Source organism: Eutrigla gurnardus, assembly GCF_963514095.1.
Source record: "Eutrigla gurnardus genome assembly, chromosome: 23".
NCBI classification, from domain to species: Eukaryota; Metazoa; Chordata; class Actinopteri; order Perciformes; family Triglidae; genus Eutrigla; species Eutrigla gurnardus.
Window position 1 is genome coordinate 18,639,574 of NC_139934.1, and position 24,111 is coordinate 18,663,684.

Sequence of the window (24,111 nt, forward strand, 5' to 3'; positions counted from 1 at the left end):
CGCTTAAATTAGATGCTCAACCTCAAAAATACAATTCACTCAAAATACAAAAGAGCAAAACATTTGAGGAAAATCTAAAAGAATAAAATTCTGCCCATTTTAATTTCTTGTGACTGTTCTGATTTATCTCAGGAACCCTTAAAGGGCCAAACCCCCAAATTGGGAACCATTGACAAACGTCATGTTCACACCAAACACAAAGTGAATTTCTGTCTTACTTTTGTTACTCGTGCAACGTATTTGTGTTTATTTATACATGTCACTCGCGCTAGACGCTCCAGAGAGGAGGCGGAGCTTACCTCCAAGTAGACACCAACCAGGTTCCATCCATCATGGCTGAAATCACCACTAATGCTGCTTTGTTCATGTTGTAAAGTCGGGAAAACCAAATGATATCACCCATAAGGTGAATTGAACCAAGCTGGATTCACTGTATCTTGTAATTCCGTCTATTTGTGTCTATTTGCATATTTGCATTGACTTTGTATACAATCATGCCATGGGGAAAAATTCACTACAGGTTTGGTGTGAACACAGCATAACCTCTCTTCTCTAAGTTCTACAATGCTCTTTACTGTCAGGCAGATTTCATGCTCCACTGATGGTTTCGGTGAGCCGACAATAAGAAACATCCTTCCATCTCATTGGATTTCAAACATTTTGCTGATTCAGGCAACAACAACAACAACAACAACAACAAAAAAAAATTAATTGTCACCCGCTCAGTTTATTTTATGATTTTTCTTTTGGCTAGATTACCCACAAACCATCTTGATTGTTATTGTCAGTTAGTCAGCTGAGTCCCACTGTTTTCCGGAATTCTCACTTTTGATCAAAAGTCATATTACGTATTCTAGAATTCTGTACTCTGGAAGTACTCTGGAAGTGAGAGAAGAGAGAGTGTTCGCCTCGCAGACAGACATCAAGCTGACATCATTCAGCACTGTCACGTTTCCTCTCTGTGGCTCGATGATGTTGACTTGTGGCCAAGTCGAAACAAACGCTTGAAATCAGAGGGGTGATGTGAATGGGTTCAATGAAAGCAGAGGAGGAGAAAGACAGAGGGAATATGTAGTGTTAGACATGATAGAATGGCAATAAGTCAGAGCAACAGTAACAGAGTGAGAATATAATGTTATCAAAACCTACAAACTGCATTAAAGTAGCAATTTCACTGAATTTCTAGATTTGCACTGTCTGCCCAATGGTCTGTGTTTGTTGTGTTGAAAAAAAAGCTAGAGGAGACGATGCAGAAGAAGATGTATATTTTGGGGACCAACGCAGCGTTGGGGGGTTTGAATGTAGAGAGGTACGTAACATTACAGAGTGGTGTAGAATGGAAAAAAAATTATGTGCTAAAAATGAAACTTCACTTTGAGAAAACACTCCGAGTGTCTGCTGTTTTTGTGTCACTTCTTTCGTCTCTTTAATGATATTAATTCCACTTCCTTGTATCGATGCTTTGATCAACAACAATGCACCCGACTGAAAGCTGAATTTATTTCTATTCTTATATAGACAATTTGTAATGTGACACGGGCTGTTTTTATCCTCTTCCATAATATTTTTCTTGTTTTTTTTTTGCCAATGCCAAGGGAAGCAGCTGTTTTCAGTGTAAAAGCTCTAATAAACCCATCATGCACTACCTGCCTAACATCAAAGCAGGTACAGTTAGCACCTAGCTAGTGAAACAGTTAAACATCTAGATATTTATAGTTGGTGGAGACCAAACCAGAGACTAAAGGAGAGAAAATAGTGGACCAGCATTAGACTTACTGGTGATATGTCAATGCTGTTTGGCAAAACAAATTACATGAATGTTATAGCTCCACCATTTTTTTTTTAATTGTTGCTAACCGTTTTAAAATCCACAGTTCCGATATACATTTCAACCATTTCAGACAACCATTCGTTTTCATTCATTTGCAAAGTTCCTTGCAAAATCAAGTTCCTTGAGTTGTCATAAAAATTGACATCAAATTCAGACTTACTTCAAATGCATTTAACGCCTTGTAGGGTCGTTAATACTGTGAGAGGCATGTGAGTCCTGGTCCCCCAGTCCCGAGTCCGAGTGTGGATGGTCGCGGATTTGTCGAGGGTGTGATCTGAGTACGGTATTGGATGTGGCAGAAATCCTTAAACCGCCTGTTGAGAAATGGTCATTCCAGGTTGACAAAATTGCTCTGCATTTCTTCAGCGCTTCTAGTCTTTCGACCACTCAAAGCGCTTTACACATCCTTCAGTCTACATTTACCCATTCACACACATTCACATGCTGATGGCACAGCCTTCAGGGGCAATTTGGGGTTCAGTATCTTGGCCAAGGACACTTCGGCATGTGGACTAGTGGAGCCGGAATCACTCTGTGAATCTCTGTCTTCTTTAACTCGTCTCTCAAACCATCTGTTGTCCTTGGCCAGAATTTAAACATTTGTGTACGGTGTATATTGTCCTTAAGGCTGGGGCGGTTTGTGTATTGGGGCAATTTTGGCGACGCACTACCAACAGGGAAAAGGAGGGGGGTTTTTTCTAACCAATTCTATCACCACAACAGTCGTTATCAGTGTTCTAGACGTTTAATCTGCCAAAAATATCATTGTCCAATCAGACTAAAGTAATGCTTCAAATGGTCCCGCCTCTTTGGGGGAGATTTCAAATCGCCCCAGGGGTCTCTCTCATGTCAAATCAATTTCTTTCAAATATCAGAGCTTTCAATCTCTCTGGGTTCCGGGAGGGCTTGCACTTACACTCTTTCGTCATACAGAGAGGAAGAATGACCACAGTCTGAGCCAATCAGAGGCTCTGACCCCGGTCTCTTCTTCACTGAATGTTTGTGGGAAAAATAAATCGGGCAGAGTGTAGAAGCCTTAATCTAATACATGTGAAACTGTATCCTTCTCCTCCTTGAGCAGCTGAAATGAAGAGAACTGTAGATCGTTTTCCCTTCAGACAGGTGCTGGGCGGAGTTAGCCACTTCACCACCTGTCTCCCCTCGCACAGTAAGACGCTGGTCCTGTCTCATCTGACTGCGAGCCGGTGTCGTTAATTAAATGACCAGTGTATATGGTAACTGTAAAGAAAAGGTATAATATGTGAATTGTTGCGGTGACATAGGGTGCAGTGAAAATGTTTGTGTCTGGAGCCCTGATGTAGGCTACCTATGATGTGAAATGAAATAAGAGACCACGGTTTCATCTGGGTCCAATTTGACTTTTCTAACCTTGTTGGCACAATCCTGTGAGTTCCTGACATGACGGGGCCAGAATGGTTGCCAGGTGCCCGGCAATGTTATATATATCACTGAATGAATACTGCTGCAGATGGGTCTGAGTGGGGCGTCCTCCTTGTGTGATTTGGGAAGACCATGCATGCACAGGATGCCTTCCCCTCGGTATCGGGAGTAATACAGCAGCTTGTCGAGGACTTGATCCTTTTCCAGTTGTTGTAGGCAGCTGACTACTTTCTTCTCTTCTTCTAGCCGCTGGCAGGATCTCATCTGAGGGGTTTCATAGGTGTGAATAGTCCATTGTGTGAAGGAACCACTGTGCAACTCTGTTTAAGACCTGTTGCAAATTCCTGAACTGGGCTGTAACCTACTGTCAATGTCGTGGTCCATTGAGCTTCATTAACCTGTCCAACCAACCAACTAGCATGCTACAGCTAACAATAACTGGTGCACTGCCAAACCTTTCTGGGTAAAACTTGAGTCCTGAATTTCTTTTGCATGTGTGTGAGTTGTAGACACAGCTAGTTTCAGGATCACAGGGCGTACCGAATGGAACTACCGTTACCCCCACCCCCCCCCAGTACATGGGCTAAAACCCAACTGGAGACAATTACTCTGATGAGTTGTGGTTTAATCACTCAACATTAAAATTGACAGGTCTTTTTAAAGTCAGTGCAAAATAAACTTTTGTCTAATTACAGTGTATTGTGTCAAAGGTTTTAAATGAGTTTCATGGTTCTAAGGTGGTTTGTATTTGTAGTCCCAGTCCTTTGTTGCGGTCAGTGTTGAGTAGCCTCACATCCCTGAGAGCAAGTCGGATAAAGAACTGCACACACTCACATAGACAGATACAGGCTGAGGTTAACAAAACACAGACAAGCATCAGGATTTTCCAGGGAGTCTCCGTTATTTCTGGCTTCGGGTCTCTCATGGTATTTCATTGTAATTGCTATGATGTCAGAGTGTCCGTCCGCCCTAATGGCCATCTAAAAACAACAACAAGGACAGATTGGTTCCATTTACTGGTTGTTGTTCAGGCAGAGTCCAGCTGCTCAAATCTCTCAGAGATTTTCAACTGCAAAGGTGAGAAGTCTTTTTTGATCCTCTATTAAGTAATGCAATGTTCATTTGACTAATATTTCCTTATAGAGATACTTTGAAGGGCTTTAGGTTAGTGGAGAATGTGGAGTTATTGTTTTCACAGTCAAAGCAGTGTGCTAATGTCTCATCATTCTGTTCATGCAGAAAGAATTTGTATTGCTTCATAGAAATGAAGCATTCTGGTGAAGTCCAGTTGTTAGAGCACAGTTGAATTTGTGGCTTGAAGAGTGATTAAGCAGATGTGTGCAGTAAAATGAAAACAGCTTTTTATGTGTGGAAGTGAAAGATGTCAGGTTCGTTGCTTAAAACGGAATTGAAATGTTTTGTTTATTTTGAGTATAGATATAGATATTTTAGCTAAGTTATTAATTAATCATTAGTTATGAAATATTTGTGTTTTTATTTAAAATCATACTATTGGCTGCAGTAACCATAATAAACACTAGAGTGAGTTGTGAGTCATAGTGAATGCAACATTTGACTGAAAATCAGTTTTCTTTGAGGATCATGTTATATAACATACTGGCAATAAAACCTTCAGGAATTCATCATCTATTTGATTTTTGAAGAATATTTGAGTCTGTATACACGTCATAAATGTCATCTTTATTATAGTTTCAGGTAGAAGGTCACCTGTAGTTGAGGATATACAGATTATAATAATAGAGTGATGTTACTCTTTCCCAGCATGCATCTCCATCCCATGTCCCTCTCTGTCCTCCTCCTGGTTGCTGGGGCAGTCGACGTGTGCGTTGCTATGATAACCACAGTTAATGGTTTCCGGGGCTGTGCCGTGCGGGAGTTCTCTTTTGTGGCCCAAAAGCCGGGCTGTAAAGGACTGCGCATCACCACAGAAGCCTGCTGGGGGCGATGTCACACCTGGGAGGTAATGTTCACACACACATACACACACACACACACACACACACACACACACACACACACACACACACACACACACACACACACACACATAGCCTACACACACACACACACACACACACACACATAGCCTACACACACACACACACACACTGTCACGTAACATCAGTTAAATTCAGCCAATGTAGCAGTCTCTCTTTTCTGTTGCTATTTCTGAACACTTCCATAATACTGGAACTGTAAATGTAAATGATTAATGACCCAGGACTGAACCCAAACCAGAGACCAGTTCCCGGCTCTGACCCATATGTCATAGTCGTAAGAAGTGCTTAAATCCTTCCAAGCAGGGAGGGTTTTTGGACTTTTACTGAACTCATTCTAGTTTGCAGGGATTCAAATTTAACCTTTCACTTAATTGAAAAAACACGTTTCCAGGAAATGTTAGATTTAAAGCCTTTAGAGGAGAAAGAGCTCTGAATCAGCAACAACGGAGCTAACTCAGCCACATGCTACAGGGGCCGTCATCAAGTTTAAAGTCCACTTACTGGACCAGGGCTTTCAACAGCATCCCATGGTCCTCCTCAGCACATGGAAGTTGCTCATTTTGATGATAAAAAGCTAAACTCAAGGTCTCAAGTGGACTTCCAACAGCATCCATCCTCAGAACACAGTAAGATGTAGTTGAATACTCAGGGAAGAGCGAGGACGCGGACCTTTGTCTCCAACACATTCTCTGCTAAATGTAGAGATCTCAGACTCGTGTTGCATTCACTGCCAATAGTCTTTGCTGGTGTATGGGAAAACAATGTGTCGTCACAGCGCATATGAAACCCTGTGTGTGTGAACCCTGCAGAAACCTGTGCCTGAGCCGCCCTACATCCAGCGGCACCACCGAGTGTGTACGTACGGTGGGACCCGGCACATGAGCGCCCGGCTGCCGGGCTGCCAGCCCCACGTCTCCCCCCTCTACCACTACCCCATGGCTCTGCACTGCCACTGTGCCGTCTGCTCCACACAGGACACTGAGTGTGAGACCTTCTGATGGCCTTCAGACATCCATGCTATCAACACTTTTACTGATGTGATTCAATAAAATGATGGAATCTGACTTTCAGTGTGATATCTGACATCTAGGAACTAAACTATATGTCTGTCTGTAACAGAGGAAGTATCAAAATAAGTGTTTGTGTGTGTGTGTGTGTGTGTGTGTGTGTGTGTGTGTGTGTTAAATAAAATATTATAATTTTATAATTTGGAAATATTCACCAGTAAAATAGAAATGAGGAGGTATTTTAACTTAAAAATGTTCTCCAATAATGGATGTAGTTGTATGTGAGCTTTATGCCGACTGCAAAGGTTGACAGTGTATTTACTGTTATTGTTCAATACAAATCATTGAGATGATGCAACTGTGACGTCATGCTCTCATTCATGGTTGTTGAGTGTTTTGCGGCTGGTTTGGCTGGATTGTGTCTACTGAACGTATGGATGGGTGATGAGTTATGTCACAGTTCCCGGCTCTGAAGTAGTCTTCTTTGTGGATCTAAGTATTGGCAATAAAGCTTTCAACAATTCATTATCTATTTAAAAAATGGCTAAACTGAAAAGTTTAGTCTTCAAACATGTAAAAAAAGAAGACATCTTTACTGTGAGCTTAACTAATTCTCTGTTTGCTTGAAGTTTAAATAATACATACACATTGTATGGAGAGACCATCCATAATCTTCATTTTTCATTAAGTTGCAAAACTCTTGTGAAATGGCTGACGTGATATAGCCATTGACCTTGAATGCTTAAGATTAGGAATTAAAGGTCATACTAATTTATTGCCATCAAAATAATTAGGTACTTGTAATATTACTTTATAATTTGGTACAAATAATAAGCCTAAATGTGGTCAAAGCAGGAAACTTGCTAAGAAGTGAACGGGTCTGTATTGATGAATGAATGAATGATTCTTGGTCTGACTAACGGAGAACTCTCAGCTGGAGGGGTTTTGTTCTGCTTCTTCAATATCCTGCACATCACAATCCCCCATTTTTATTTCACTGAAAACAAAACCATTTCTCTATTAAAAGTTTGTTATCATTTGACTCAATCTTAAACTTTGGCTCAGCAGCACAGAGAGAAAGTCAGAGAGGCCCCGCCTCCTGTCCTGGTCCTCCCGGGTTACTGTGTTTCACTGTAATGCATATATATGGAAATCATTACATGTAACATGTCATGTTTATGTTCACGCTTAGTGAATGAATCCATATCATTTCCCCTTAAGTGTTGAGTGTTCATGAAAGTAAGAAGACAATCTAATTATAGTTGAAGAACAGAAATGTATTGAAATACAATTTCATCACAAACTATACAGTGCATTTTCTCTCTTTTCATTGCATTTCCAACATTATTTGGTTCATCAATAGATATTATTTACAAAATGTCCTTTAGTTCAAATTCATAAATATAAATAAATGTTGTACATTCTTTGGTCTGTGTTTAGTGGTTGTTGTAAAGAATGGGACTATTCGTTTACGTGAGTTTTATGTTGATTGCAAAGACTGACAATATATCTACTTGAAAATAAAAAAAATACAAATGAGATGATTTAACTGTAGTGTCATGTTTCATTCAGGTGAGGTTAGTGAGTGTGTTTAGGGTGAAAGCCATGTAAACAGGTTCAGGTTGAGTGACAGATGGTCTTTAAAAAACATCCAGTTTTCTAGGAAAACCTCCCTTTCATCACATTTTACACACGCAGGCGTCAAAAACACTCACAAATGCTTACAGACATAAAAACGTGGGATTGAATCTAAATGGCAGTGACCCCCAGCAGCCGTTACTAGAAGGTCAACTCATCCAGGCAGTCACATTGCAGCGCTGCAGAGACCGTTCCTGTCTGTCCGCCTTCCTTTCATCCTTCCAGAACACAAATGGAGGAAACGCTGACTTGTTTTCAGTGGGCTTGGATTGTTTTCAACAATCAAGTGAACAAAGAGAGAAGAGGAAAGTAACTGGTGCATCATGGAGACTCAGCAGTGTAGCTCGGGGCCGACGGTCTCAACGCGTCAGTAGCGGGACTTGCGGCACATGTCACAGCGGCACGCCTTCGCCGTCAGGATCTCTATTTCGTCATGGTGACGACCACGAGGGCAGTCCAGGCGGACTTTGACCTGAGGGAGGTCAAGGCAGAGGACATGAATAACATGCGGACAACTACAGGCTGTAGTTAAGCCCCCTCTTTTCTTTAGCTCTCACCTTAGCATCCTTGCTAATGGTGCAGCATCTGGAAGCGGAGGTGATGTTGTGGGTGAAGTTGGAGGCGACCAGCACAGAGTATCTGGAGGGGAAGGCGCTGGACTCACAGTAGCCCACGCAGGCGTACACCAGGTGGGTACCCTTACAGGTGCCGCGACGGTCGCTGCGGATGGTGACGTTGAAGGCTGGAGAGGGGAGAGAGAGGACGGAGGGGCGAGCGAGGGTCACTTCCTGAAAATCTGCACATAAATGGATTCCTAAAGCTGTATGTGTTACTTACAGTGCAGGTGACACCCTGGGGTCAGGCCATCGTGGCTCCAACCAATAGGAGAGAAGAGCAGCAGCAGTGACATCACCAGCAGGACCAGCAGGCAGAGATGTGAGGACATGCACAGCGACATCTGGACGGCAGCCTGGAGGGACCAAACAATCACGTCCAACCGAATGGAAGAAACCGAGAGGACATCTGAAATCTAACTGTTTGTGAGCTTTTTATCACAAAAATCATCAACTTCAACGTCTTCATTTTCAACCTTTTAAAACTGTAGAAAAACCTACAGTTTGTTCAAAGAACCGCTCTTTTTGGTTGAACTGCACTGAAGTGAAGCCTTTGCGTGGCTACATAGAATAGAATGACTTATGAATCCCAGACTGGGACAACATCACAGGTCCTTCCCTCTCATCTAAACACCATGTGAAAGAAGCTCAACTGTCTGCAGAGTGTTGGATGAAGGTGGTTGCCTCCTGCTGAACTTCCCCCTCACATCCAAGCGTTGCTCAGAGCCCTGACTTCACCAGCGAGGTGATTTCCCCTCCTGCAGGTCTACCTGCGTGTCACTCGTTGAGTAACAGCTGATGTGAATGAAAACAAGAAGGCCTTTATCTTTTCAGCCTGCCTCATTGAACAGCGACCTGCTGACACATGTATCCTTCTTTAATTCTCCTCCATCACAAGCATGAATGCATACAGTACCTATGCTGGATGTGCCAACATGCATGCTGCCCCCCCCCCCCCCCCCCCCCCCCCCCACACACACACACACACACTCCAACACGTGTGTAAACAATAAAGTCATGTTTTCCTGGGAATGTGGTGATCCTGACCCTTGCCCTCTAAACTGGCAGCTCTTTCCAGCTCCGCTTAGCCCCGAATGGAGCGTTGGGAATAGTTTCTGTGGTGACAGTGGAGCGGCCCTGGGGATGCCATTAACCCGCTGCTCCAAACACATGAGCGGGTCAGGACTGTGTGTGAGTGTGTGTGAGCCATTAACCCTGTGTCAGCTGGTTAAATGGAGAAATGCCTGAATGTTTCCTCCGCTGTGGGGTTTCCATGCCTGAAGGTTTGGAAAGTGGGATGTAATATGCTACACCCAGAAGTGCCGGGGGGGCATATATATATATATATATATATATATATATATATATATTTCAATGTAATGTCTTTTGTCTCAAATTGTTTCAGTTTTCAGGTGCTGACCTACAGTTTTATTGGATATAAAAACTATAAAACGACGATGTCATATAGATACATTTTGCTGAGACTTGTAATAATTCTACTTAATAGTGAACAATGCCCATAGAGAAGAATTCAATAGAAAGAGTTGTTTAAAAGTAGCATCCCATTATTTGTGCTCAGGTGCTCAACACATATTCTAATAATCCCACTGACCAACGTCTGTCACTGCCTGGTGTTGTTCAGTATGATGCCTTCTTTATTTTAAACGAGGATCTCTGTAGTCCATCATCTAAATAACTATAATGCTGTTTTTAATATGTATATTGTCATAAAAGTAAAAGTAGTGTGGAGTTTTTAATAGCCACGTTTAGCCAAACTTATGCATATAACAGGTACAATTTCATAATATGAGCATTTTACAAAATGAATATTAACTTACATGTAAAGAGTCTTCAAAATAAGAATGCAAATAAACATAAGGATACATTAAAGCATTAAAGGTGTATTTACCCAAACTTAATCTAAGTAGAATTCTATTGTAAAGAATAGTGAATCCTATAAGATGAAAAGTCATAGAAGAAGCATTTAAAGATTTCTATTCCACCAACACACCATACATTTCCTTCCAGGCGTAAAGAGGACTTACCTTAGGTGGTGGAGCAGAGAGCAGCTGGTGACGCTCAGGGCAGGTGGATGTCGGATGACAGGTGTGTGTGAGCGGGTCTCATGCAGGGATAGAAGTAACACAGGTAAGAGCCGAGGCACTTATAGCTGTGGACACGCCCACAATTAGAGAGCTGAGGGAGTCTCAATCCGTTTCCCCTTTTCTACAGACCTTTCACTCTTTCTTCTCCACGTTTTCTACCTGCACAAAAAAAGTGAACTTATTTTTAAAAAATCTGACAATAGAGCTGTTTCTTTAACGTCTTCCTCCTGGAGTGTGTTAGCGTCTGTACGTCCCTCTCCCCTCCCCCTCGTTTCAAACTTAAGGGGGACCGCTGCTGTGACACAGAGGAAAACTAGATATGTTTTACATCAACGCACTGCCACAACAGTAAGAACACACACAGCTTCACCACACACGCTGCAAAGAGATGCATAAAAACACACCAAAAATAATAATGGACGTCTCAGCTGCCAGTTGACATACTGGACTAATAAATAAACTGGATGGGAGACCTCACACACACACACACACACACACACACACACACACACACACACACACACACACACACACACACACACACACAGTCTGCCTGGGTTTTCCATTTGTGGCTGCAGGAGGAAGGACGGGGTCGGCTCTGAAGATCTTGTTGGTTTGGGTGGACTCTCATGATGGGTATACTGGGAACGCCTGGCTCTGCTGCTCCTCGTTGTCTTGAACAGAAGTAAGCCAGCTTAGCAACCTCACTGTCCAAACTTCAACGGGTAAAGACATCCTTTTAATAGACTCTTACATTATTTTTTTGGACATTTGCAGCAGTTTGCATACTTTGGGGGCATGTCACAAAGGTCACAAACTGCCAGATCATCACAGCTCAGATGACTTGTAGTGTTGCCAAAGACATAAAATGGATGTCCTTTGTTCTCTTGTGGTGGGATTCCACAGGGTGAAGCAACATGTCTTACTTACTGGAACAGCAAGAATGAGAGTCTCCTGAGGTAACCGATGGTTTGGGTTTTTCAATGAGTTTTACCATGAGGCTCCCGAGAGACTGTTGTGGGTCTATAAAGCCCTCTGACATACTCAAGCCCACCGATACTGGGCCATAAAACCAAACAACTTGACTTTGAAAAACTATTTTTTGTTTGGATCCCAGGATGTATCCTGAATCAGACTGCAGGTTGTAAGAGGACAGCTGGAGGTTTTCCTTCAGAAATAAACTGCAGATGTAGAACACTGTATGAGTCATTAATCCAAGAAATAACAGGTGATGATGTCTTTCAGCTTATTTGTCCTCTGCAAAAAACAAAACAAAACAAAAAAATCTACATTTAAGTCCTCAATTAGCCACATTCCCTGAGCTGGAGAACCCCCGACAGTCCACATGAAACCACATATTTGGTAACGAGCTCTGTGGCAAACACAAGTTGATAATACTTGAATGTTCTGGCTAGCAAGATAAACATCACAACTGTTCTCCCTGCAACCTCTCTCTCTATGCACCATGGCATGATTACCTTCAGTGATACTGAGAAGTTCAGTGATAAGCTCAACCTCGTTGATAAAGTCAACATGGGTGACATGCAAATAGCAAATACCAGCTCAGAGAGGATGCAGGAGATGAATGAAGGAATGAAAGCCCGGGCTGTGAAGTGGCGGACCTGTCCAACATGCTGGGTTAGAGATACTGGGTTGTTCTTCAGTGGAGATTTTGGGCCCTAGTTTCGTGGCGCAGCACAGGGTGGCGCAGGGTGGCAGAGCTGGCGTAATGCAAGTTTCGACCAGCGCAGCCTTACGCACGGTCAGTTTTGCAGTTTGGTGGATCGCCTGCGCCAAGATCAGTGGCGTGTCCAGACATTTTTGATAGGGGTGGCACCAGTGGGGCACTGACATATGCAGGGGTGGCATGAAGTGTGAGCAGGAGATAATTGTGCATACACACGAATGATATTGATGTTACACGGGTCTAACATAACAATGTTACGCAGTACAGAATAGCTAAATGTTAGCTTTAGCATCGTTGACAGTCAAAACAGTGTTTGCTAATGAGATGAGATGATGACAGCCTTGTGCCAATTACAATAAAAAGAAATAAAACAAGACAGGATAAACGTTTAGCTTATTACCGTTACAGCTTTTAACTAGGCACAGTAAGTGTAGTGAAATGTAGGTTTCTCACATCTTTCTCGACGACGCTCCAGAAACGTGTTGCTTCCATAGACAGTTTGTTTCACGTGTAGGTTTGCTCAAACTTCTTCTTCTTCGGGACTTTTTTTTTGCAGGCTACATACTACTTTAGCGCATCTCTGCTGCCTCTCAGGTTTGAGAAGGAACTGCAACTCTAAACAAGCTTCCAGTTTACATTCAGTGCCGTGAATATTGGGGTGGCACTTGGGGTGGCCAATCAGATTTCAGGGGTGGCCCGTGCCACCCTAGGCCACTCCCTGAACACGCCACTGGCCAAGATGGGTGTGACGGCGCAGCAGGGGGAGGCGTCACAGATTCAGCTTGGCGCAGCGGAAGTTTCGTGGCAAAAAGCCTCGCCGAGACTGCGCCGAAAGCCCGCCAGCTCCAACCTGGTCTACTCTTGGCGCAAGGCGAATTACAGCTGGCGGAGTGGCAGTTTGGCTCACTGGTGCGCAGTGCGCACACGTCACCAAGACCTCACAGGCAGGTTTCCACTGTTCCAGGCCTGACTGAATTAATACAGCTGAAACTTGGACCAGAAACGCGCAACTTTGCCGCGAGCTGGAACCGGAGTTGCGGCTGTAGCTTACTCGAGCGGCACGCGAGGTCCCGGTGTCCCGCCGTTCTGGTGTTGGACGGGGAATCCGGTGCAGCTGTGGAGCGCAGATGATGAAGACGATGATGATGATGAATGGCCCGGCCGGCTCATCTATTATGTCTACTGCTGTGCGCCCTGACCCTGTTTTGTGATAGACATGCCTAAAATGTGCCTACAATTTCTATAGTGATATGATATCGGCATTATAATTATTATGACTATGATGATTTTTCATAACATTTTTGGTGTCCCCTCAGCACTGCCCTACTCACAGCGCGTGACGCGCGTGGTGGGAGCGGCGGCGCTGCTTCTGTCATTAGGCGAATTGGACTTGATATAGCCACCTGCAGCGCGCTACCTAACGTGATGTATTGTGGGTTGAAAGCGATGCATGATGGCTAGAATTGTGTCCGACTTAGCATCCGACTGCAAAGACGTCACAGGGTCGCGACCATATCACGTGACCCAAAACATCGCGGGAACAAGTTTTTAAGAGCCGCTTCTTGCAGCGCTTGGCAGCGTGGTCTACGACGGCTGCAACCAGCTTGTCCACACCTCCACTACAGCGGAATGGTTCTCATTGGTTAAAAGTTCAATGACGTGTGTTCAGGTCCGCACTCGGCGGCCACCTTGTGGTGAAATGATTTAATGATTTGCGTTTTTATTTTGGTCGCTTTGATGTCATGGCTTGATCTAAAGTTCTGTGCATTGTGCTGTGAGTCGGCCTATTTATATGAGGTCTGGTTAATACAAACATAGAATGATAATACAAATATACTGGAAAAAAAGAATGCCTTCCACATGTTGCCTTATGTGTGTGTGTGTATATATATATATATAAAACATATCCTCTTTGGTTTGTTGCTGTGTTCTATCGCTTGAGCACCATAGTCACGTTGACTTTGTTGTCCGACTTGACGGCGTTTGGCTACGGTCTCTTTTAGAGCCCGCCCCCTCAGACACCTCAAGCTCTCGTCTGCGTGATAAGTCAAGTCAAGTCAAGACCATCCCGAACAAGCCTATTGGGTTGTCAAGTGATGAAACTTGCACTGCACCTCGCCTGGCGCATTAAAGGTGAGGAGAGGAGCTCATTTGATTGGTGAAGATCTGAATCGGCTGTATTAATCCCAGTCCACGCCTCGTCTCCTCCTCGTCTCCCACTCACGCCTTCTTCTCCTCCCTCTTTCCCACTTGCGGGGGTAGGAGTGACCCTGCACCATGCACGAAACTTGCAAAGTCCAGGCGGACATACCCGTCGGCGTGGCGCAGGTGCGCTGCGCTCCGACTGCGCCTGGTCTACGAAACTAGGGCCCACTGGGTTCTTTTGGGTATGCCAAACCCAGATGAGTGTAAATAATAGTGAAAATAGAACAGATTAGGAAATAATTTGTTACAGTAACACATATACAAGTAGTCATCGTGACGTCACCCATTGGTTTGTGGACTACGGTTTTGAAGCATTGAGTTTTGCATTTTGGCCATCGCCATCTTGGATTTTTGTAACCAGTATATGAAGTGACCATATTTGGTCTGTGTGGAGCAACGGGTGGATCTGAGGAACACAAGCGGCAGAGCAGCACCCTTACTGGATCTGGATCCATCTGGATTCTGGTGTGAAGCTGCTAACAAAGTTAGCTTCATTATTCAAGGTCAAATTTACAGCCAAGTGTTAAAGTCATTTTAGTAGCTAGCTGCATTGGTAGAATGATAACGTGGTAGCAACGGTAGTAACCTGTCACTCACAAGGTACTTACTGACAATAGTCATAACTTAAATCTACCTCCAAGGCAGTTTGCTTATGATTAGCACACTCACATTTTGTGAGGTTACATAGGAGCACTTTATTATCTCAGTAAACATGAGTTTATGGTCTCAACCTCTAGTTTCAAGTCTTCTTCAATCCAGCATGATGTTCATTTAGTACATTATGGTCCATTCAGAGTCAACCAATGGATGATGTCATGATGAGTGTGTCACTTCTTACAGTCTATAAGGCAACACTCACTGAATGGAAACACTCAGTTGGATTCTTCCATTTACCTCAATATTGAATGGAATTCATTAATCAAAATAGACATTTGATGAACCAATATTTGTTGGTCTTGGTCTTTTGATTACACTTCCCTTGAACTTGTTTGTGACATGAGAACTTAATGATCACCTTCATTGTTCAATCCTTTTTAAAGCTTGTAGACTTGTATTGGCACTTTTTTCTCTGAAAACAAGTAACTCAATAGGCTGACATAATTAGTTTAAATCATTTTTTCCACTTGAAGCAAATGTGAGGGGAAAATGAGTAAAAAAAAAGCGGATCAGATGACATGAAAGGTTCTGGATGAGAAGGGAGTTGGGCGGAGGGTAATTTGGGGACTTTGTTGCTAATTAATCTGAAAGGCATCACCAGAAACACATTCTCACACACACTAACACAGAAACACGTACATTGTTTCTGTGTCTCATGTTATACTATTATTAACCTTAATCACACTTCTTATCCTACCTGTCGGCACAAATGCCAGCCTGGGGCTACAATAGAGACGGAGATGATGAAATGTGTGTGTTGATATATGTGGTAGAGAAGAAACAGAAAGCTGTTGTGTGACTGAAAACAGTTTGTTGGAATCAGTTCATTCCAAACAACTCAAATGACGGACTTCAAATCAGTAGAGCAGTTAGCTGTGACGATTAAAAGACTGAATGGACTGAATAAATGAAAAGAAATCACCTCATCAACATGTCTGTTATCTTCTTTGACCTCTGTCTTTGCATGTGGACAATGCGGAGAGAAGCTGCTGAAAGTTGGACACAACCAAGTTAATTCTTCCATTAACAGAACAATTATTGCTTTATTAATGTTTATGGTCACCACATAATACTAGACACTGTCATATACATGAGGAACTTCCCTTTTTACTCTAAAATTACACGGATCTAAGCATTTTTCAGTCTGTTACGGCCATTAATGTTTGTATGAGTACATTAAACATTTATTGAGTGTTTTGCTAATAAAGGAAATATACCAATAATGTATTCTTATTGTAGTAATTGTATGCTCAATTATACCTTTGTCTTATTCCAATTAATTAATTAATTTTTAAAATACGCTTCCAATACAAAAAGCACAAATCTCAGTGAACGGAACTGAAATCCTGTGGCTTTTACAACATAAAAGTGAACACAAGGAGTCCCAGAAAGTTACAAAGTCCAGAAAAGCTGTTTACTTCAAGAACTCACATAATGCAATATTGTATGGGCTAGTTCATATCCTTCGTACATCCATGACATTTATCTTACTGTGTTAGCAAAGCTACTCTCTCTATGTTCTTCATTGTCCTATAATATATGTATAGAATGTGTACTATAGCACCATCATTTTAAATATATGTGTTATAAATCATGAACAGTTCTTATGAAAAATGACTAAAAAGTAGGATGTTGGTATACTTTCAATATATTTCCAGAATACGTCTCACACACACACACACACACTCACACACACACACACACACACACACACACACACACACACACACACACACACACACACACACACAAACGCACACACAAACACAAACACACACACACACACACAGACAGACAGACAGACAGACAGACAGACAGACAGACAGACAGACAGACACACACACACACACACACACACACACACACACACACACACACACACACACACACACACACACACACACACACACACACACAGGAGTGGAAGTATGAAGAAGGCGTTGTCTACAACCCTGAGCAGAAGAAAGAACTCCTCTGTGTTGAGGACAGTAAGTGTGATGGTCAGTGTGGTGAATATAATTCAATGAGAATTGTTGCTTTATGAAATTTGATTTCCTGTGAACTGATAATGATGCTTGAGGCTCTGTTGCTTTGCAGGATGTTTACACACTTTGTTCATCTAAGTGTGTGTTCCTCAAGTTCAAAACGATGAGACAACCCTGTTTATATAAATTGACTACAAACTAGGCGGTGTGTGTGTGTGTGTGTGTGTGTGTGTGTGTGTGTGTGTGTATGTGTGTGTTTTAAATCATAATTTTCGCCCCACTGATCTGACTGTCAGTGTGATTGAGGTGGCGCCCGTTCGCCTCTCCTCTGTTTCATAACTGCAAGAATCACTGGAGCGTATGTGTGTGTGTGTGACAGGGCAGTTGTCAGAATGGATGTGTGTAGTTATTTTAAGAAAGCGAAAACGTATGTTCTTCTCACACATATACCGGTATGCATGTGTGTGTACAGGTGTAGTGATGGGCCGATATGGGATTTGATCAGTTTATTGTGATAAAAACACACAATAATCTGATCATGGTGAATTACTATTATTGGGATAATCGGAAACTTGCTAGCTCACATTTCATGGTAGACAAGTAAAAATAGAGCCTGCTTTTAAAACTACAGGATTAAAAAATACATGTTTTTGATTAATTAACCCTTTATTTATGCAGGTAGATCTTATGATGTATGATTCTCTTATTCAAGATTTTTTTCTTATTGTTTTTCCACTTAAATGAATGTTCATGAATAAAAGATGTGTCTTATCTGTGACACAATCAAAACATTTGTTCCTCAACAAAATTACGCCAGTAAGTTTAAGTAAAACTTAAACAAATTTTGATGATTATAGGCATAATATCATGAATTAGTTAATTCTTTTGAGCAGGATAATGGTGACATGAAATATCCCCTATACAGGTGTGAGTGTATGTCATCACTCCCATCATCTTCAGTGGCACATTATCAACATCACCTCTATGGAGCCACCGAAGAGGAATAATGAAAACAACCAGTGATAAATGAATTTGCCCTGCTGTGTTCTTATGTTACACATTAGCTGTTGAGTAGGAAAGAGAGCACTCACCCACCCACAGGAACCTTGCTTTCAGCCAGCATGTCCTTGTGCAAATCCTTGAGTATGGCCTCCTCCAGTGGTGAATCTCCTCTATGACGCTTTGCCTTTGGCTAAGAAACAGAGGGTTACTTCTGTGCAACATCTTTCTCCTATAAAACATGCTGCACCTGATACATGAAGCTATATCATTTAATATCAATCGATCTAACACAATGAATCTAACAGTGAATTTACTAATGTTCAGTTCTTATTGACACCATCTGAGTGCTTCAACTACATGTTTGGCACCGCATTCTGGAGTATTTTGGAATTCTCCTTATCAGACCAGACAGCCTGATGGTAGAACGCCTGTTTTGTCTGAGGAACCGAACAACAACTCACTGGGCTCAACTTCTCCGCTTCCTTCTTTGCTTCCTCTGCAAGATAAATACAAGACATCAACACAAGACAGGTTTGCTTGGATTCACCAAAGTCACAAAATAACACAAAGACAGGAACAAATGGAAGTAGCAACTTCCTCGTTCTCAGAGGTAAAATTACTGTTTTTGTCAATGGAGTCTTGTGGCTTTGAGGAGACCATCGATCATGGGTTCAGTTCCCCAAATTGCTCTTGAAGGCTGTGTCATCAGCATGTGACTGAGGTGTGGTGTGTAGATGTGTGAATGAATGTGTGAAGAGTGGTTGGAAGACTAGTAAAGTGCAATAGCAATGCAGTTGCATTAACCATTTAGTCCTGTCGGTCTCTCCAAATCAGGGAGGCCGACTGTCATCTATAGGTAACAAACGGACTGTTGATAAGTAACCCCACTTCAATACACCCAAACATCAAGTCCTTTATGGTTGACCACATACAGTTGCCTTACCTTACAGTGCCCTACTGCTATCTGTAGGCATGTCAATGTTGTCATAGACACATTTATTCAACCTTAATGACTAAAACATGTGTCACCGTTAGTGTTGAACATCATCTCATTCCTAATGAGGACCATCAGTTGAGTAACAACTGAAAATGCGGTCATACTAATAACATGTGACTGCATTTTCTTCTTGTCCAACCGAACAAAAGCTTTTTTCTGCTCCGAAGTGTTCTTTCTCACCATTCTGCGTGTTTTTTTCCAGGTAGAGGACAAGACTAAACGGGTACGCTCTCAGCTCCCTCTCACCATGTTTGCACATCTCTTCCCACTGCTTCTTATCTGGAAGTTACAGTTAACAAAATACAGTGACCATCTAATGAATAAGCATCTTTATAGGTGTGCATGTATAGGATTAGTATTGTGATCTGATATGTATTTTGCAGCGTAACATTTTAAAGCTAATACACACAAAGTATCAGCACTCCACCATTCTCAACACTGAATATTAGTTTGTCTTATTCCATGTTAGTGCATCCAAAATCTCACATATGATGTCAAAGTACTGTTCTCCTTCTGCCTATGTATCACTGAAGGAAGGCTGGACATGTGATGAGAGATGTGCAGAATTGATATGGAGAGTAATATTGAAATATATGTAGACAGACAATAACACACATGATGATAAGGATACAAGGGAAGACATTGAAGTGGGCACTAGAGAAGGGTTGGAGACTGTCCAGGTTGCCTAGAACTGTTCTGATAATTTCCTGAAAAACAGAAGGGAAAGTAAGAGAACAAGTTCATAAAGAACAGTGTGAATGAGTGAACACAACAATTGTGAATGCTGACTAAGCACACAAGCAGTATCCATCATTACCTCCAGTTCCTGTTCGAAGCAGTGTCCTCCCAAAACCTCCTCTCCTCTGATGAAATATATTATATATGATCAATCTTGGTTTATTGATTTTGAGCCATTTCGCTCTGCTTTCAAGAAAAACACATGTTGTACCACCAGGGCTATTATCAAAATGTAGAGGAAGAAGACATATCGAGCAGACAAGTAAAAAGACTATTAAGAACAATGTGTGTCTTGCCTGAAGCTGCTGCCTCCTCTGATCTTGAACTTGTAAACAAAAGTACCAGCTCTGAAGAATCGAGTTTCAGGGAAAGGGAAGGTGAAGGCCTGCAGTGGCATGGCTGACGTCATATGGTCTGGGTAACAGCATCCCCAAACAAACACGTCTCTTTATAAGGTGATGGACTGTAGGTGCAGAACACAACCAAACACAGTATGTATGTTAACATCGAATGGGTTTAGTGGGTTAACAAGCACATTTCAAATACAGTATGCTATTACCACGAACTCTTGTAGAAACGGTTCGATCGCGTGTGCGCTCTAAAATTACCGTAATGTCTGGAGGAAACGGCTAGCATGAAATGGTCCAGCGTGCTAACGTCGCCCTCCACCAGGACGTCAACAGTTAAAACCGCGACCGTCCGTCAAAGGCTCAACAGGGTGCATTCCCGCCTTCCGGTCGCTTGGCCTTCTCTGATTGGCGAGATCTTCTTTCAATCCGTTGCGTCACAGCAGGCGTCACTATGGGGACGAGGTCAGCTGACCACGCGTAGGCGGAAGTAGTAGTTGTAAACATTCTTCTCAAAGAGAGAAGTTAGAAGTCGTGTGACGCTTGCTTTGTTTAACCAGTTACTTTTTCTTGAGTATTTACGTTAATAGGCGACGGCTAGTTGCCAGTTTATTCTCCTCTACGTAAAAAGAATGCAGCCGGAAAGACCCAATAGGTGAGATGAATATCTGAATTATAACGGTGGCGTTCTCATGCTGTGGAATCATACTTCGTTTTTTTTGTCGACTCATTGTACTTCAAGTTGTACTGTAACTGCACTGTAACGCTGTTCTTTAAGCTACGGACATTGTAGCATCATTCGTTCTCATTAGCTACATTACAACTGTAAAAAGGACGATATAAAACCTGTTGAAAACAATGTAACCCGCCCGCCTCTCCACCGAGTGCAGTCCCGGTCCCGACATAGTATGTACTTATAGAGAAAATCTCTTTTTATTTCTCACTCAGCTCTCAATATCCCCCTGTAACAGAGTTTGGTAGACTGCAGTCAGGGTCCAAAAAAAGAAGTGCCTGTCAGATCAGATGTCCTCCTCCACCACCACCCATTCTGTCCTCCTAAATACGGGGGTTCAGATGCCCCTCCTGGGCTTGGGGACCTACAAGCTGCTGGGTTTTGAAGATGTCTACCGGGCTGTGGACTCAGCGCTGCTTGCTGGTTATCGGGCCTTTGACAGTGCAGCTGTTTACCGGAACGAAGCTGACCTGGGCCGAGTTCTGAAGGAGCTGTTGCCCAAACATTGCTTAACTAGAGAGGATGTATTCATAACCAGGTGATGTAGAATATAACATGCATACCTACACTACCATTGGTTTCATACCCAGATTGTATTTCTTCTCAGAGACCACATAGAGGCACTGAAACGTACTTTGACTTTGAGAGCGTAATTCTGGACAACCTCCCTCTTTCTCCCTGCAGTAAACTGGGCCCCAAGGATCAGGGTGAACGAGCCATGGAAGGAGCCCTCCACAGCCTGTCTCAGCTGGACTTGGGTTACATTGACCTCTACCTGATCCACTGGCCTGGCACACAGGGTCTGGATGTAGCTGACCAATGCAACCCAGGTAAAGAATTCAGATTAAGCCATTTTTCTGATGCAAATATCACTGGAAACATAACTTTTTATTTACAGAAATGTAAAACACAAATGTCAAATCAATCAATAAACGGTCTACTAAATAAGAGATAAGATCCAAACTGTCTCCTCATGTTCTTACTGCACAAGTTGTACTTGAGTTACACTGATGATGATTTGATTCCAGGCAACCGAGCTCAGAGTTGGGCTACACTGGAGGAGCTGCATTCCCAGGGGAAGCTGAAGGCCATAGGAGTGTCCAACTACACACCAGCACACATGAGAGAACTGATGCAGAGCTGCAAAATCCCTCCTGCACTGCTACAGGTAGACTGCATGAGAGTGAAAGGAGGGTGCATAACATATTATATCATATATAAAAGAGCCAATGGAGTGGTGCTTTGTGTGGCTTCTGCAGGTAGAGTTTCACCCAAGGCTGTGCCAGACGGAGCTGAGGAGAGTTTGTGAGGAGTATGGAGTGTGTTTCCAAGCGTACTCCTCTTTAGGGAAAGGAGAGCTCGTCACTGACCCTGTGGTCATGGATGTGGCAAAGAACTGTGAACGCACACCTGCACAGGTAAACATGATGAACCGTCTTTTGGGGCCAGCCATCAACTACGACCGTCCCACTGTTCAATAAGTCCTTTTGTATCCTTTTGTTCTCCTTCAGGTCCTTTTGCGCTGGGCTGTGCAGCAGGGCGTCCCAGTGCTCCCCAAGTCTTCAAACCAAGACCGAATAAAGGACAATGCCAGACTTTTTGACTTCACACTGAGTGACACAGACATGGACAGACTGTCAGCGTTGGACTGTGGGCTCAAGTACTGCTGGGATCCATCAGAAGTGGCTTGATAGTCCACTGTTAGAACACACACATGTCTTCCATCATGCCTCTTGAATGCTGCTGTTCTTTACCTCTGACTGGCAGCAATGGTGGGGAAAACCACCACCAGAAAAGCTGTGAAATGTAGTTTAGACACAGGCAGCTCAATAACAAATGCACTGGGGGAATGTATTGATTTCAATAAAAAGAGATGTACTTCTTCGAGTTTAAGTAACATAACGGACAACATTTGACAGTACTGTAAATTCTCCTGTTAATTGTGACACATATGACATGACAGTGAGCTTTTTCAGGAGACACTGAGACTTTTCAGTATGAGTGATGCCTACTGACCAAAACTATTTTTGAGTGCCAACATATTAAGACTAGCTCCACATTTTCAAAGTGGCCTTGGTACTGAGCCTCACTTTAACCACTCTTACCACCATTTACCCAGGACAGCATGAACCAAAAAGTCCACAGCTATAGGGATTATATATTTGGCCTAAAACAAGCAGCTTTGAAGAATCACGTTTCAGGGAAAGGGAAGGAGAACGCCTGCGGTGGCATGGCTTATGTAAGGTTAGGCAACAACAACAGAAAATAAACAGATTCATTTATAAAGTCTTGGACCATTGGCTCAGATTGAAATCAAAATACAGAATAGGTATACATATCAACATCATTGGAAGTGTTGAAATTGGTTTTGCTAGCTAGGACTGGTTTCAGAAGGTTAGAATGCTAACTGCCTCATATGAGCAAAGATAGTTAGCATTCGCATATTTGAAATAAATTCTTTCTCTCCCCCCTCCTCGCTCTGTCTCAAATTCAAAGTGACTTCATTGGCATGAGATACTTTAAATTGCCAAAGCAAGTGTGAAATAAAGACAAACGATGTACATATAATAAGTAAGGATCTACTAAAATACAGAAACGTGTGAACAGAGCTGTGTTGTAAAATATAGAAATACAGAAACGTACAAACAGAAAGCTGCAGTTTCCAGCAGCCTTCAAAGAACTTACAGCAAATCATAGAAATAGTGTTCCTGTAGTTTGTGACCACGTTCAGATTTATACATAAAGAACACGTGATTGTATTTATATTTGTTGGTAAATATCTGGAAATGTGTATCTGGCATTGTATTTTCTCTGTTCTTTTTATGGCAAAATCTTAAAGCATGCTGTGGGCCAGTGGCGGCTGGTGATTCAATTTGTTGGGGGGGCGCAGTTACGCGTGACGGGTCAAATAGCACCTCACAATCAGAACACAACACACAAATTCTAAAAACCACCTAAACTAGACCATTGTTCAAGTATTAATACAATTAGAGAGATACTTTGGATATTGTTGACCTTAAATAAAGAGTTTTGGGACAAAATAGATAAAGAAATATAGGCTACTGTAATGAGAATAGACCACATGCTACACCATCTAAACACCAGATAATTGTTAAACTATCAATACAGTTAGAGACAGACAT

At 42.5% G+C, this 24,111-nt stretch overlaps 4 protein-coding genes across 10 annotated transcripts; 2 read left to right on the forward strand and 2 right to left on the reverse strand.

The window, feature by feature from the left end:
* Positions 1-4,110: 4,110 nt before the first annotated feature.
* On the forward strand, positions 4,111-6,296 carry LOC311009143 (glycoprotein hormone beta-5-like). 2 transcript variants are annotated; one of them, XM_084003121.1, is made up of 3 exons: positions 4,111-4,309; positions 5,015-5,213; positions 6,063-6,296. In XM_084003121.1, the coding sequence occupies exons 2-3, from the start codon at positions 5,016-5,018 to the stop codon at positions 6,249-6,251; spliced, it is 387 nt and encodes a 128-aa protein (XP_083859247.1). In that variant the 5' UTR covers positions 4,111-4,309; position 5,015; the 3' UTR covers positions 6,252-6,296. The 2 variants fall into 2 exon arrangements, with proteins under 2 accessions (XP_083859247.1, XP_083859246.1); XM_084003120.1 differs by lacking the exon at positions 4,111-4,309 and having other exon boundaries at positions 4,932-5,213.
* Positions 6,297-7,556: 1,260 nt separating this feature from the next.
* On the reverse strand, positions 7,557-10,698 carry gpha2 (glycoprotein hormone subunit alpha 2). Its single transcript, XM_084003459.1, has 4 exons — positions 10,558-10,698; positions 8,736-8,868; positions 8,456-8,640; positions 7,557-8,370 (listed from the first exon to the last, which is right to left on the reverse strand). The coding sequence occupies exons 2-4, from the start codon at positions 8,854-8,856 to the stop codon at positions 8,266-8,268; spliced, it is 411 nt and encodes a 136-aa protein (XP_083859585.1). The 5' UTR covers positions 8,857-8,868; positions 10,558-10,698; the 3' UTR covers positions 7,557-8,265.
* majin (membrane anchored junction protein) lies at positions 10,654-20,629 on the reverse strand. Of its 5 annotated transcripts, none has more exons than XM_084003458.1 (9): positions 20,497-20,629; positions 20,185-20,351; positions 19,968-20,013; positions 19,782-19,857; positions 19,331-19,429; positions 18,615-18,649; positions 18,247-18,343; positions 16,089-16,155; positions 10,654-10,776 (listed from the first exon to the last, which is right to left on the reverse strand). In XM_084003458.1, exons 2-9 carry the CDS (start codon positions 20,295-20,297, stop codon positions 10,773-10,775), a joined length of 537 nt encoding a protein of 178 aa, XP_083859584.1. In that variant the 5' UTR covers positions 20,298-20,351; positions 20,497-20,629; the 3' UTR covers positions 10,654-10,772. The 5 variants fall into 5 exon arrangements, with proteins under 5 accessions (XP_083859584.1, XP_083859583.1, XP_083859582.1 ...); XM_084003457.1 differs by having other exon boundaries at positions 18,243-18,343; XM_084003456.1 differs by lacking the exon at positions 10,654-10,776 and having other exon boundaries at positions 15,594-16,152; positions 18,243-18,343.
* A 106-nt stretch (positions 20,630-20,735) lies between these two features.
* Positions 20,736-23,821, forward strand: LOC311009507 (putative oxidoreductase YtbE). Of its 2 annotated transcripts, none has more exons than XM_084003735.1 (6): positions 20,736-20,890; positions 21,207-21,506; positions 21,653-21,798; positions 21,997-22,136; positions 22,228-22,386; positions 22,480-23,821. In XM_084003735.1, the coding sequence occupies exons 2-6, from the start codon at positions 21,259-21,261 to the stop codon at positions 22,657-22,659; spliced, it is 873 nt and encodes a 290-aa protein (XP_083859861.1). In that variant the 5' UTR covers positions 20,736-20,890; positions 21,207-21,258; the 3' UTR covers positions 22,660-23,821. The 2 variants fall into 2 exon arrangements, with proteins under 2 accessions (XP_083859861.1, XP_083859860.1); XM_084003734.1 differs by having other exon boundaries at positions 20,739-20,890; positions 21,184-21,506.
* Positions 23,822-24,111: the final 290 nt, after the last annotated feature.